Source organism: Rhinoderma darwinii, chromosome 7 (genome assembly GCF_050947455.1).
Source record: "Rhinoderma darwinii isolate aRhiDar2 chromosome 7, aRhiDar2.hap1, whole genome shotgun sequence".
Lineage (NCBI taxonomy): Eukaryota > Metazoa > Chordata > Amphibia > Anura > Rhinodermatidae > Rhinoderma > Rhinoderma darwinii.
The window spans coordinates 135,585,025-135,601,227 of NC_134693.1; the positions used below are offsets into that span (position 1 = coordinate 135,585,025).

The window sequence follows — 16,203 nt, forward strand, 5'->3', positions numbered from 1 at the left end:
CACGGAGCTGTCAAGTGCCTTTTGCGCACGCAAAACGCTGCGTTTTTTTGCGTGCGCAAAACGCACACGCTCGTGTAAATGAGGCCTTAGGACGTATCCAGGCAGAGACTGTATGGGCAGGGCGCTGCACTAGTGCTCAGCTTTCTCCATTGAAGTCTATGGTAGTTTACATGACCCTAATGGAATTTAATGGAGTGAGCCGCGCCAACTCTACAAGGCATAGGTGCCAGGGGCGGGAGTACCCTCTGCACCACCTATAGCTATGCCACTGTCCATAATACATTTTCCATTATATAAATAAAATGTAAGTGATATATAAAAGGATAATAACTTTTCTGGTTACCGTATTTTCTAGGGGAGCCCCGGAACTGCTGGTAGTAAAGGGGAACCTGGTGACCAAGTAAGTAAGAAGCTCCTACACTGCGTCATAGCACAACACCGATCCCGTCACGGGCTGCGGAGCAACTTCATTACACATCAAGTCAGGCCATACACCGTCATACTGATTTATTCATTGATTATATTATTATTGTAGGGACCACAAGGACTTCAAGGACTCCCAGGAAAACCAGTACGTTTTTTGTTTTTTTTACATTTATTGACCCGTAATAACGTACTTGACGACTTGTGAAGTCAACGGCAATCACTGGATCAAACTGGAATTTAATAAGTTTTTGGTTTTAGGGTTCCATTGAATCGATGGTTCCTGGAGTTAAGGGTGACAAGGTGAGTATGGAGACATTGTGATACACATGGTGCCAGTATTGTTTCCCTTACTTTCTAACAAAGAAAACTTTATCAAACTTCTGCGAGGTGACAAAGCCTGCATAGCCTCATACATTAAAGGGACAGGTTCCTTTATATTACCAATACCCGACCCTCCAGTAGAGGGCACAATTGCCACCACTTAACATTCTCTAAAAATACCACTCAGGGGGCAGGATATTAGCTTGCAATATATGCAGGGACAGACAAAGACAACAGGGGCCCCCTATGCAAGTAAAATATATTGACTCCCTTACACTTAAAATTTACATTTGGGAGATTAGCAAGAAATAATGGACATATGGAATTAAATATGACAGCAGGATCAGACTACACAGGGTTTGTTAGTAGTCTGTTACCATGGAGACACATAGGTCTGCATAAGAGCTGTAGATGAAAAAACGATAGGTGATTTTTTTTTATCTTAAGATGCTAAATAGTTTTGTTTTTTTATTATAGATGGAATTGAGTAATAAAAAATGGTTGCAAAGGTGGACATGGCCTTGAATGATTGGGGGCACTAAATTTAGATTTAAGGCCACTGGACCCCTTTTCCTGATCTGTCGGGGATCTTGCAATATGATGCTAATTCTTTTTTTCTATTACACTTAGGGTGATGCGGGTGACCCCGGAGAACACGGAATGAAAGGGCAGAAGGGGGAAGCTGGTATCAATGGCCTTCTTGGAGAGAGGGTGAGAATATGTTTGTGATCCAATACTTTTTTGTTTTTATATTGCATAGGTTTTCTGTTAACCATTGGACGTTGATATTAATATTAATTTGAATTCATCCAATACATTTATAATCAGAATTAAAACATTGCTTCCCTTTACGTAGGGTTTGGAAGGACCCAGAGGGCCAGCAGGAAGTCGGGTGAGTTTTTGTGTTTTTTTTAGATCAATTCTTAAAGGGACATTAAACCTAAATTATTTATATTCTCCGTTTCCTTTGCAGTTAGACGCAATCTATTGCTTGTTGTTATCATCCAATTCGCTTTCAAACCGGTCACGTAACTTTATTTGTCTCTATGTTGCAGGGAGATATCGGAGATCGCGGCAGTCCAGGTGACAAGGTATGAAGCAAGCCAATTAATACGCATGGATCATATGAGATGCATTCGTTTTGCTTTCCTGTAGCTTGTAGTCCAGTGTCAACTCGCATCAGTAATTGACATTCGTGGATCCTGTCAGATCAGGGCTCATACTGGTGTCCTTCATTCCACCGGATCCTGTGCTAATAAAATCCAGATTCCCAGTGGCATGAAGCGCATTAGCTGAGCCTGTAAGCTGCATTATACAGTAACCTCGCTCTCCGATCGCTGCATGTCCGTCATACTCTGCCCCTCATTGCTTTTCATTCTGATTCCTTAAGGGTGAACGTGGACCTCCAGGAAATGATGGAAGAAATGGAATTGATGGGAAACCGGGACAACCGGGGACCCCAGGACTAAGGGTAAGAAGGCAAAAAATATATACAAACAATTATATTTTATGTAATATCTTTAGTATATAAGAATATAAGTACTATAATACTGCCCCCTATATACAAGAATATAACTACTATAATACTGCTCCGATATACAAGAATATAACTACTATAATACTGCTCCCTATGTGCAAGAATATAACTACTATAATACTGCCCCTATATACAAGAATATAACTACTATAATACTGCCCCCTATATACAAGAATATAACTACTATAATACTGCCCCCTATATACAAGAATATAACTACTATAATACTGCCCCTATATACAAGAATATAACTACTATAATACTGCCTCTATATACAAGAATATAACTACTATAATACTGCCTCTATATACAAGAATATAACTACTATAATACTGCCCCTATATACAAGAATATATCTACTATAATACTGCCCCCTATGTACAGGAATATAACTACTATAATACTGGTCCCTATATACAAGAATATAACTACTATAATACTGCCCCCAAAGTACAAGCATATAAGTACTATAATACTACTCCTATATACAAGAATATAACTACTATAATACTGCCCCCTATATACAAGAATATAACTACTATAATACTGATCCTATATACAAGAATATAACTACTATAATACTGCCCCCAAAGTACAAGCATATAAGTACTATAATACTACTCCTATATACAAGAATATAACTACTATAATACTGCCCCCCTATATACAAGAATATAACTACTATAATACTGCCCCTATATACAAGAATATAACTACTATAATACTGCCCCCTATATACAAGAATATAACTACTATAATACTGCCCCTATATACACAAGAATATAACTACTATAATACTGCCCCCTATATACAAGAATATAACTACTATAATACTGCTCCTATATACAAGAATATAACTACTATAATACTGCCCCTATATACAAGAATATAACTACTATACTACTGCCCCTATATACAAGAATATAACTACTATAATACTGCCCCCTATGTACAAGAATATAACTACTATAATACTGCCCCCTATATACAAGAATATAACTACTATAATACTGCTTCTATATACAAGGGTATAACTACTATAATACTGCCCCCTATATATACAATAATATAACTACTATAATACTGCCCCTATATACAAGAATATAACTACTATAATACTGCCCCCTATATACAATAATATAACTACTATAATACTGCCCCTATATACAAGAATATAAGTACTATAATACTGCTCCTATATACAAGAATATAACTACTATAATGCTGCCCCATTATACAAGAATATAACTACTATAATATTGTCTCCTATATACAAGAATATAACTACTATAATACTGCCCCCCTATATACAAGAATATAACTACTATAATACTGCCCCTATATACAAGAATATAACTACTATAATACTGCCCTCTATATACAAGAATATAACTACTATAATACTGCTCCCTATATACAAGAATATAACTACTATAATACTGCCCCTATATACAAGAATATAACTACTATAATACTGCCCCCTATGTACAAGAATATAACTACTATAATACTGCCCCCTATATACAAGAATATACCTACTATAATACTGCCCCCTATATACAAGAATATAACTACTATAATACTGTTCCTATATACAAGAATATATCTACTATAATACTGCCCCCTATATACAAGAATATAACTACTATAATACTGCCCCCTATATACAAGAATATAACTACTATAATACTGCCCCCTATATACAAGAATATAACTACTATAATAATGCCTCCTATATACAAGAATATAATGACTATAATACTGCCCCCAAAGTACAAGCATATAAGTACTATAATACTACTCCTACATACAAGAATATAACTACTATAATACTACCCCCTATATACAAGAATATAACTACTATAATACTGCTCCCTATATACAAGAATATAACTACTATAATACTGCCCCTATATACAAGAATATAACTACTATAATACTGCTCCTATATACAAGAATATAAGTACTATAATACTGCCCCTATATACAAGAATATAAGTACTATAATACTGCTCCTATATACAAGAATATAACTACTATAATACTGCTCCCTATATACAAGAATATAACTACTATAATACTGCCCCTATATACAAGAATATAACTACTATAATACTGCTCCCTATATACAAGAATATAACTACTATAATACTGCCCCTATATACAAGAATATAACTACTATAATACTGCTCCTATATACAAGAATATAACTACTATAATACTGCCCCCTATATACAGGAATATAACTACTATAATACTGCCCCCTATATACAAGAATATAACTACTGTAATACTGCCCCCTATATACAAGAATATAACTACTATAATACTGCCCCCTATATACAGGAATATAACTACTATAATACTGCTCCTATATACAAGAATATAACTACTATAATACTGCCCGCTATATACAAGAATATAACTACTATAATACTCCCCCTATATACAAGAATATAACTACTGTAATACTGCGCCCTATATACAAGAATATAACTACTGTAATACTGCGCCCTATATACAAGAATATAACTACTATAATACTGCCCCTATATACAAGAATATAACTACTATAATACTGCTCCTATATACAAGAATATAACTACTATAATACTGCCCCCTATATACAGGAATATAACTACTATAATACTGCCCCCTATATACAAGAATATAACTACTGTAATACTGCCCCCTATATACAAGAATATAACTACTATAATACTGCCCCCTATATACAGGAATATAACTACTATAATACTGCTCCTATATACAAGAATATAACTACTATAATACTGCTCCTATATACAAGAATATAACTACTATAATACTGCTCCTATATACAAGAATATAACTACTATAATACTGCTCCTATATACAAGAATATAACTACTATAATACTGCTCCTATATACAAGAATATAACTACTATAATACTGCTCCTATATACAAGAATATAACTACTATAATACTGCTCCTATATACAAGAATATAACTACTATAATACTGCCCCCTATATACAGGAATATAACTACTATAATACTGCCCCCTATATACAAGAATATAACTACTATAATACTACTCCCTATATACAAGAATATAACTACTATAATACTGCCCCATATATGCAAGAATATAACTACTGTAATACTGCCCCCTATATACAAGAATATAACTACTATAATACTGCCCCTATATACAGGACTATAACTACTATAATACTGCCCCTATATACAAGAATATAACTACTATAATACTGCCCCTATATACAAGAATATAACTACTATAATACCGACCCCTATATACAAGAATATAACTACTATAATACTGCTCCTATATACAAGAATATAACTACTATAATACTGCTCCTATATACAAGAATATAACTACTATAATACTGCTCCTATATACAAGAATATAACTACTATAATACTGCTCCTATATACAAGAATATAACTACTATAATACTGCTCCTATATACAAGAATATAACTACTATAATACTGCTCCTATATACAAGAATATAACTACTATAATACCGACCCTATATACAAGAATATGACTACTCTATGTTTTTCTATCTTTTAGGGTGAACCAGGGAAACAGAGTGACCCAGGTCGAGATGTGAGTACTTCAGTCTGAATCCCTGTCGTGTGCTACATTTTTTTTGTTTGTGATTTTTGTTTTTTTAATGTAATTGCTATGAGGGATTTCTTTCAGGGTCTTCCAGGACTAAGAGGAGAGCAAGGACCCCCTGGACTTATTGGGCAAGCCGGGCCACCAGGAGTAGCGGTAGGTGGTCAGTGGTGGGAAGAACTGTCACTTTGTTATTGATTGAATTAGCTTCTCAGAATCTGTAAACTACTTGTCATGTTCTCAGCCTGTACTAAGGTGACGACCAATATGGCTGAACTCTATGTTGTCACTTTTGCAAAAATGGCCGCCGTCGCAACTAAACATAAAAAGTAAAATAAACGTTATTACCAAACTTTGGTTTCTACTATTAGAATTAACTAATATATGGGCCATTTTTACATTCAGGGTAGAAATCCCCTTTAAGGTTGTGTTTACAATACACTTATCCGCTCGGTTGCTGAGGGCAACAAGGCCTGTTTGTTTGTTTTTTTTAAATAAAGTTTTGATAAATTTTACCTATTGACCCCATTTATAAAAATTGTCTAACAGAAAATCTGTCCTTGTTGCCCATAGCAACCAATCATATGCTCAGCAGTCATTTCAAACTGCTGTGGAAAAATGAAAGCTGCACTGTGATTGGTCGCTATGGACAACAAGGTCAGTTTTCCTATTAGGCACTGGACTCCATTGACGGCCATTTTTCCTACTAAAAACTGGGATCAGTTTTAATGGCCATTTTTGGTGAATAAATGGCAAAAATAGACAGTGGGGACAAACTGATGTGAACAGGGCCTAATACTGGTTGACATTGAGCCTTATCTGTAGATTGTGAGGTTTCCCTTTAAATTGTATTGCCTAAATATCTGGAGCAAATGATCGAAACCATCAAGACTTATAATAAACTGTGAATATAAACCGTATCTGAATTATTTTTTTTATAATTACATTTATCTTTCCATGACAGGGAAAACCTGGAGAAGATGGGAAGCCTGGTCTCAATGGTAAAAATGTGAGTATCCCTATATTGTAAGGTTTTTCGGCAGTCTCACTTTCGTACTCGTGTGTAATTACTTGTGTCTACGTCTCTTTTTTGGCTTATAGGGAGAGGATGGGACTCCTGGAGAAGACGGCAGGAAGGTGAGCCATTACTTTGGATTTTCCTTAATACAATATTGGGTTAAATGGTGGACTAAATCAGCGACTACCACCACCAACAGAGATCTCTAGACTTGCACACTGGTGATGGTTAATCACCATCATAGTCAATCATATTAATTTACCTCATCGTTTCTTCTTCCTTTAGGGTGATAAAGGTGAAGCCGGTCCTTCGGGCAGAGATGTAAGTATTGCGGAACTGGTTAAGGCTCCATGCACACGTCCCGTAGCCGTGTGCACATCCCGTGGTTACGGGCATGGACGGCCGCGGACTGTCACCCACATTTGCGGGCTGTGCTCTCATTATAAAGTATAGGAGCACTGTCCGTAAATTCAAAAAATAGGACAAGTCCTATTTTCGTGGGTCATTTCTACGGCTCGGACACTTACCCGTAAATATACAGGAAGGTGTCCGTGGGCCATAGAAATTAATGTATCCGTATAAAAATTACGGTCGTATGTATCAGGCCTAAGACCTGGTTGATTCCATCTTGCGAGATTACACTGTGAGTCAGGACATCTAGCTACATTAATATACATGTACCAGACCCAGGAGCCTGATGACCAGATCTGTGCAGTGTACCCTTCTAATATATGGGGTGGACCGACACAATCTTCAATTATACAGCCACCAAAAAATAATTGCATTATTTTTGATGGAGTGGAAGTACAAAAAATATGCTAAATTGGTAGTTTGAAGATTTTCTCTAAGCCCCTCCCATGAGGATCTTTATTCAGTTGTTCATGGGAGGGGCATAAACAAATGAACTATTGAAGTATTATTTTCTAATGATAATATTGTATTCAATTCTCGTTGTTCCATACAAAACTTTTTTTAGTATTAGGCGGGACTTAAGAATGTATGACTCTAATACACAAGGAACCATACTGGTAAATCATGATGGAAAGGTGTACGTACCACAGAGGCAGCCCATGCAGGTTTACCTCACCCCTATTTTAATAATGCACAGAGTTATGAAAAAGGGATGGGGGCGTGAGGACCTCCTGTCCTGGGTAGTTAGGAGTGTGGTGGTGTCAAGCAGGGTGGGCAGTTAGCAGTTGATTTGTGTTTAATTTTTATTCTTAGCTGATACAAAAATGTTGTATTTTGCAGGGCCGTGATGGTTCTAAAGGAGTACCAGGAGAGTCAGGCCCAGCAGGTCCACCAGGAGCAACGGGGGTTTCAGGACCACCAGGACAAGTTGGTGCACCAGGCCAAGTAAGTCTTACCTCCACATAATAATCACATGCTTCTATAACCATTTTTTTCCCATTATAAGATAAATATCTTCTATAATATCGTGTATAATACCATTATGAACATTTTTGGGTGCCCTGCACTGCTGGTGAAGACAACCCCTTTTTAAAAAAAGCCGGTTGCGGGTTCGGCTTCTGTACCTTGCCGGAGGAAGCCACGGGCAGCCACACATTTCCCCAGCAGCGCCTACTGCTGGAGAAATGTAGCATTACATGCCGGCCATTTAAATGATTGACTTTCCATGTAATGCATGGATGCATTGGGTCCACCTGAGCAGAAGCCGCTCTTACAGACCCCCTAATAGGGCATAGGGACAGGGGTTGTCGTGTTGAGACAAGCCCTTTAAGATATTGTGTTACCATACTTGCTTTTGTCTTACTAGGGAATCCCAGGAGTTGCTGGCCCAGCCGGACCAAAGGTATGATGACTGTCCATTAGTCCTCTGTACTATGATAATCCCCTTGATATATGTGCTTTTATTTACTCCCTTGATAATGGTATTCATTAGGATTTTTTTTTTTTTTTTTTAGGGTGACCGAGGTGAAGGAGGACCTAGAGGTGAACAGGTGTGTATCCAATTTACCAGAATAGCAAAATATTATTTGAATTTTATATTGTATATTGCGCCTGTACAGCGTGATGCTACAATTTACGGTTTAGCAGTGGCGTACATGTCATAGCGGCAGCTGACACAACTAGCATAGGACTAATGCTGGAATGTAGCCCCGTACTGAACTGCCTGCTTGCTTTGACACCGTCATAGTGGCTACCTGAACTTGCCACTAGGGGGAGCTCACTGCATACAGATTTATAGTAGCTATATAAATTCATATGCAGTTATCTCCCTCTAGTGGTGGCATGAGGACGCCAGAATTATATCAATTATCAAGTCAGAAAAACAGAGCTCCCCATAATATGAAATTAATAAACACAGATTTTGGGTTATCTAAAACCAAACTACTAAGAGATAACAATTATTTTAGTATCTCTGCTTGCTGTTCCTGTTATGTATATTTAATTTTTTTCAAACAGGGGAGGCCTGGAGAAATTGGTCTAAAAGGAGAGGCTGGAACTGTTGCAGTGAGTATTAATTCTGTAGGAATGATCACCTGTAATTTGCATGTGAAAGTCTTCCATGATCTAATTCATGTAATATTTCATTTTGCTTTCCAGAATGTAGAGAAAGCCCTGAATGTTTTCGGAATCAAGGTAAACCATTCTTATCCAAACACCATTCAAACGAAGCAGTGCCCCCTCTGCCTAACCACACTTTAGTCACATATTACTGCCATATAATGCCAAAATAATACTGCTACATACAGTCCACGTAATACCACCACATAGTGCACAAGTAATATGCATTATCCAAATAATACCCCGAGACCACATAATATTGACATATAGTTTCCGCATAATATAGCGATTAAATTCCCAAATAATACCACCATAAAGTAGTAAATAATCCTGGGTGGTTTTAGGGTTAATTTTAATCTATTGTCGCGCAGAGTAATCAGTGTAAATGGCGACTGCCCGACTGGTGGAACTGACCGTGGAGGGGAATGTGTTTTCACTGTTGCTCCTAAGGGTTCAGTCATTGGGGGCCCCCATGGAAATGGGTCTCTGGGCAATTATCTAGTTTGGCACCACCTAAAACCAGCTCTAAACACCACTATACCAGGGGTGCACTGACCATTTGGGCATTAGGACCATACCCGAGAACCCATGGCTAGAAGAGGCCCACAACCTCTGAATTGGATAAATTAAAGTGCAGGGTCTAAAAAATGGAAAATAAAAGAACATAATAATACGATAAATGCTGTTTAACGACATTGCTTTAAACTTGCTCAAGTGTATTCTAACAATGGTGGTAAGTAAGAGGCCCATGACTATTAATGCCCGGCGCCCAGTCCACTCTCAGTCCAGCACAATCATTACAATTCATTCATTCTGATTGCACTTTATGAAGTTGCTAAAGAATCGATGTTCGTAGTTGCCCACAATGCATCATTCATCTCTTGGGGAGAGTGGAGAACGGTTACATAGAGCGTCTCTCGCTCTGGAGGACCTGTCCTGTATTACACAGACAACACATTGATATGAATGGACACTGTGCAATTCCTCATTTCCCCTGTGGTGGCGCTGCAGGGAATTGAACACTTACTGCCAGGTTTCCCCGCAGATCACAGCTGATCGCTGGGGGTCCCAGCAGGAGAAACTTTGTGATTGTAGGATTGTCCAAATCGGAGACCCCCTTTAATGCTGACGTCTCTTGTAACCTCTCTACATCCGTCATCATTACAGTCATTGTTTTACAGATTTCTGCCCTGAAAGATGTAATTGAAATCTTTGATGATGGCTCCGGAGTATCCGTCCTCCCTGTCCAGAAGAAGATTAAGGGAGAACCTGGGGAATCTGGAGAGAAAGGAGCTGCTGGAAGAGATGTAGGTCCAACCATGTAAATCTCGGAATTCCAAGGGAATATTATGACACTTCTTTTAATAATTTTTTTTCTTGTTACTATTTCAATAAAAAAAAAATATTTTAGGTTGGGCAAAGAGAAGTCATAGAGTAGTGACATGAGATTTATATAACAGCCGTGCCAAATGCCATCATCTCCATTGAATTTGTGGTTATGAGTAAAGAAAAAATGGGCAGTATAAGGCCGGATTCACATGAGCGTGTCCGTTTTGCGCACGCAAAAGGTCCGTGTGGCATCAGCATATGGTGCGTGGCTGCGTGATTTTCACGCAGCCAGCATCATTATGACACTCTGGTTTTAGGTTTACAAACAGAAAAGCACGAGGCGCTTTTCTGTTTTCATTCATTTATTTTACTGCTGTTGCGCGAATCACGCGCGGCACCAGGAAGTGCTTCCGTGTGCCGAGCGCGATTTGCACGCACCCATTGACTTCAATGGGTGTGTGCTGCGCGAAACACGGCCAAATATAGGACATGTCGTGAGTTTCACGCAGTGCACATAGGCTGCGTGAAATTCACTGACAGTCTGAACGGCCCCATTCAGTAACATAGGTCCGTTCACGGACGTGTTTTACGTTCGTATGAATAAGCCCTAATGAAGACGGAATAAGCAGGGAGGGGGTGACAAGCAAGAAAAACAGGTCAACACACAAAGCATCGAATAAATAGACAACAACAAGATAAACCAGGGGTGACCAACCTTTTACACAGAGAGCGGCCATAATCAGCTATTGTAGAAATTCCATCAAGTAACAGATATAACTGACACAATAGTGACAGCCACAGGACCCCCATAATAGTGACAGCCACAGGACCCCCATAATAGTGACAGCCACCCATAATATTGACAGCCACAGGATCCCCATCATAGTAACAGCCACAGGACCCCCATAATAGTGACAGACAAAAGACCCCCATAATATTGACCATCATAGAACCCCCATAATAGTGACAGCCACAGGACCCCCATAATAGTGACAGCCACAGGACTGCCATAATATTGACAGCCACTGGACCCCATTACAGTGACAGCCACAGGACCTGAATAACAGGGAGTGGTGGCAACGACAATAGAGCAGTCAGTGCAAGTTTGATGTCACTCAGTGGTGCCAGCCCAGTGGAACATCACCTCCTCCCTGCCACCGTGAAGTCCTAGCGTTCTAGGAAAATGTTCATGTGTGCCACTGTATGAAACGCCAGTCTTAATAAATTCCCGCACATCACTGGAAGATCTTTCTGTTTCATTGTGTTTATTTCCTTCTAGGGAACGATGGGATTTCCGGGGGAGAGAGGACAGAAAGGAGATAAGGGAGATGAAGGCTCTCCTGGACCACAGGGGCCTACAGGACGTGCAATTGGAGAAAGAGGAGCTGAAGGTCCCCCCGGACAACCCGGCGAGGCTGGAAAACCTGGAATTCCCGGGGTACCTGGAAGAGCAGGAGAACCTGGAGAACAAGGAAAAGGAGGAGAGAAGGTGGAAAAAATACTGGCCATCTAATCTATCTAATCTATCTATCTATCTATCTATCTATCTATCTATCTATCTATCTATCTATCTATCTATCTATCTATCTATCTATCTATCTAATCTATCTATCTATCTATCTCATATCTATCTATCTATCTATCTATCTATCTATCTATCTATCTATCTATCTATCTATCTATAAATCAGTTGCCCATTTTTTCTTTCCTATGATGATATATCTATTTATCTTGCAGGGTGACAGGGGAGAGAGAGGAGAACGAGGAGACAGTGTAAGTTATCCGAAAATCGATACATATATATATTTCATAAGGATCTGTCTATATAACAACCATAGATAGTATGACTGATGACTGTGGTATGGGAAGAATGAAGATGTATATATTTCTATCTATCTGTATACAGCACAATACAAGTGTAAGCCAATATGTGCAGCTCGAGGCCTGTAACATTGAGATACTTGGACACCCATAGTTTTTGATTTTTATCTACTTTGCTGTGATCCGTACATTTGTATAGAAATGTTCCTTAGTAGAATAAATTGTCTTTGTAGTTTGGCCTGGTTATTATTTCATGCTGATTTTTATATTTTATAGGGCAAAGATGGACCAAGGGGCCCTATTGGACCTCCAGGACCCAAGGTAAATATATTGTCACTAGAATATATGAGATGAAATGTAATATATGAGAAAGATTCTGCCATTCTCTATCAGTGTTTTCCATCTGTCTGCTATTTTTCCTGTATTTAAACCTAATATTGTATTGTATGTTCTTATTAAGGGGGAAGCAGTAGAAATTATTGCAACTGGACTGCCTGGAGAAAGAGGACAACCAGGACCAAAGGGAGGCAAGGTCAGTCACAGGAGTGAGGACGAGCTGCAATACCAGACACAACCCATGCACAAGAGTGGCGCTGTTTCTGAAAAAAGCAGTCCCTTTTTTCCATACCTCGCAACATTTAAATCCCCATGTGCAGGACACTTTTAAGCCCCAACCCCAATTCACCCAGTAACGCCCACAAAGCATCGCAAGAACTTTCTGCAAATTTACATAAGCTTTGCCCATTTTGCGACCCATTCACGGGACAATGCGCAGACCCCTTAAGTTCCCACCCTGTTGAACAGTATATATTTTGTAGTTAATACCTTAAGCAAAGTGTGGTCTGTAATTTCTTCTATGATTCTTCCTTGGCAGGGTGACCCAGGAGAAGATGGCGGGAAAGGAGTCAAAGGAGATAAGGTCTGGTTGTAGTAGTAAGTCTATAGAGAGGTCTTCTACCTTCTTCTTCTGTCACCTTTTAGTAGGTGTTTCATTGCATGGAGTTAATTTTATTCGGCAACTTTTTTTTATTATGTATTTCCATTTTAATGTCTGTGGTTGCAGCTTTTCTACTGTTAAACAGAAAATCTACCCAATGTCCTTAATGTCCACCTTATAGCACCGTGTCATTTGTAGGTACAACATGTGCTGATTAATTTTGTATTATATCTTTATAGCAGTCAGTGCTCCATTTTCTGATACAGAGCTCCAAATTCCATGATAAAATTCTGATTGTCTGCAGCCACCACTAGGGGGCGCTAAGGAGCTTGCTGCATACTTGACTTCATTGTATAAACAGTATCCAGTAAGCTCCTAAGCTCCCCCTAGTGGTGACTGCAGGCAGACAATGTTATCATGTAACTCTGTCCATGCAGGGGATTTGGAGCTCTGTATCAGAAAAAACTGAGCTCCCGTCGCTATAAAGATATATTATCAAATTAATCAGCACAGAGCTTTGGACCTTTTTAGATTAAAAAAAACCAAAACGTTTTGAATTGTGCATCTTTACCTTAAAATTATTACAAGCAATTGCCCTACAGCTTTGACACATGGTAGAAATTCCATTTTGAAACAAAATTATTTTATGAGAAAAATTTATAACTTTTGGTATTTGCTTTTTCAGGGAGCGGAAGGTCCCAAGGGAGACAGAGGTGACCAAGGACTGAAGGGCAAAGACGGTTTTCCAGTGAGTGTTTCAATAGCAGGGATGAAATGATGATACCACGTGTGGATTTGGGTTTATTACTGAGGTTTAAAGTCCAAAAGTTTCAAAAAAATGTCTGTACTAAGTGTTATTTTCTTCTAGGGTGTCCCAGGAGAGCGAGGATTAGCAGGGCCCGAAGGAAAACCGGTATGTGGAATAGATGGTTTTCTTGAGAATCATGGACTCCTATGTATTCACTACCTGGTATGCTCGTCATGATTGGCAGTCAGTAGCCGCATCATAATGAGGATACTCGTCATTCTGATCACACGGGCACTGTTACCACATGATCAGGAGCGGCGCATGGCTGTAACACACAGTCGCAGCCCCGCTCTACCGGCAGAGGTCAGAGAAACCTTTCATCTCCACCGTTTAACCCTTTGTATGCATACAAAGGAATACTGAGGAGGGGGATCCCACCATATGATCACGTAACAGAGCTCCCGGATGTGAACCCATAACTTATATGGGTAGACAGCCCAAGGTCCATTGAAGGACCCCAGGACTTCCTGACCATATTCCGTGTTGTTAGGGCACACTTAGGTCTTTGACCTCACGCACACGACCATAAGGGTCGCAAATATGGATCCGACCGCTACAGATACACATCCCTAGCCATCCGCAATTACAGAAGCGCCAATAGACTTCTATGGGCGAGGCCTTGCCGCAATTGCGGAGAAGAATGGGGCACGTTCTATAATTTGCGCATCATTTCTACGGCCTAGGCCCACAACCTTAAAGGTGTCCGTGGCCTATAGAAATGGATGGGTCCACAATTTCATCCGTAATTACCGAAACGAAAAATACGGTTGTGTGCATGGGGCCTTAGTACTATTAGAAAACAGGGTAATGTACTGGTATATCTTACAACCGTAACAACCTGTATAATAAATATATAACCTCATTTATGATTGGTGTATGGTATAAAAAAAATAAAATAACAACTATAGTAGAAAAGTAGTAAGTAAATAAAGTACAAAATGCCTCATACAGCTACACCGCAAAAGTTGTGACCGCTACAATGTAAATCTCAGGTTGGAGTCTATAGTTTCTCATTACCAGTTTTTTAATCCCATAATGCCAACATTTTAGATAATGAATCTTCCAGCCCACATTTTTTTTTATTAACCCCTCATTTCCCAACAAATGTATATAATATTTTCAGTTGAACCTCGAGTTTCCCTGGGCATTTTACCCAATCTTGCTATTGCACGGTAGCGTCAATCTCATCATTCTTTCACCTTCATCATTCTACAAAAACTTCCACCAAGCAACTCCTCTGGGTTATTATTATTATTAAAGAGAATATACTTTTATATGTTTCATCTGTGGGATCGACTGCTGGGACCTGGGGTTCAGTTTCCCATATTGGAGGAGAGTCGGTTGTGTATTCTGTTGACTGTTTCCATCGCCAATTCATTACAATGGCCCCAATAATAATGTGGGTAATAACTCTAGAGCTGCAAAAAGTTGAACTTAAAAGGACATAAGTCTTTGCGTGAGGACTGGAAAAGTCTAAGATTTTTATAAACCCCCAGACCAGACCACAACAGGTAAGTCTTTTCTAAAATTTCCCAACTGACATCAAATAAGACCTCTAGAAATGGAGAACCCAAGAGCAATAAACCTACACCATATGTCATTATAACATGGAGTGAGTGTTCATCCTTTTTTATCTTAATAGGTCAGACATTGTGTGCTGATTCGTACCTAATATATCTTTATAGGGGTCAGAACTCCAAATCCCCTGCATAGACAGAATTAAATGCTAAAATTCTGTCTGCCTGCAGCCACCACTAGGGGGAGCTCACTGTGTACTGATCATACATTGAACTCAATAATAACACTGTATGGAGTAAGCTCCCCCTAGTGGTGACTGCAGGCAGTC

The 16,203-nt window shown here is 38.9% G+C and overlaps 1 protein-coding gene across 1 annotated transcript in view; it reads left to right on the forward strand.

Annotated features, from left to right (window-relative positions):
- COL7A1 (collagen type VII alpha 1 chain) overlaps positions 1 to 16,203 on the forward strand; it is a 50,366-nt gene that overhangs the window by 13,211 nt on the left and 20,952 nt on the right. Inside the window, exons 18-42 of the mRNA XM_075832523.1 lie at positions 356 to 400; positions 536 to 571; positions 685 to 726; positions 1,378 to 1,458; positions 1,604 to 1,639; positions 1,803 to 1,838; positions 2,138 to 2,218; positions 5,868 to 5,903; positions 6,000 to 6,071; positions 6,880 to 6,924; positions 7,017 to 7,052; positions 7,219 to 7,254; positions 8,185 to 8,289; positions 8,711 to 8,746; positions 8,859 to 8,894; positions 9,361 to 9,408; positions 9,502 to 9,537; positions 10,644 to 10,769; positions 12,071 to 12,280; positions 12,529 to 12,564; positions 12,889 to 12,933; positions 13,073 to 13,144; positions 13,487 to 13,531; positions 14,235 to 14,297; positions 14,418 to 14,462. Coding sequence (XP_075688638.1) covers positions 356 to 400; positions 536 to 571; positions 685 to 726; positions 1,378 to 1,458; positions 1,604 to 1,639; positions 1,803 to 1,838; positions 2,138 to 2,218; positions 5,868 to 5,903; positions 6,000 to 6,071; positions 6,880 to 6,924; positions 7,017 to 7,052; positions 7,219 to 7,254; positions 8,185 to 8,289; positions 8,711 to 8,746; positions 8,859 to 8,894; positions 9,361 to 9,408; positions 9,502 to 9,537; positions 10,644 to 10,769; positions 12,071 to 12,280; positions 12,529 to 12,564; positions 12,889 to 12,933; positions 13,073 to 13,144; positions 13,487 to 13,531; positions 14,235 to 14,297; positions 14,418 to 14,462 — 1,485 coding nt within the window. The remainder of the gene's footprint in view (positions 1 to 355; positions 401 to 535; positions 572 to 684; positions 727 to 1,377; positions 1,459 to 1,603; positions 1,640 to 1,802; positions 1,839 to 2,137; positions 2,219 to 5,867; positions 5,904 to 5,999; positions 6,072 to 6,879; positions 6,925 to 7,016; positions 7,053 to 7,218; positions 7,255 to 8,184; positions 8,290 to 8,710; positions 8,747 to 8,858; positions 8,895 to 9,360; positions 9,409 to 9,501; positions 9,538 to 10,643; positions 10,770 to 12,070; positions 12,281 to 12,528; positions 12,565 to 12,888; positions 12,934 to 13,072; positions 13,145 to 13,486; positions 13,532 to 14,234; positions 14,298 to 14,417; positions 14,463 to 16,203) is intronic.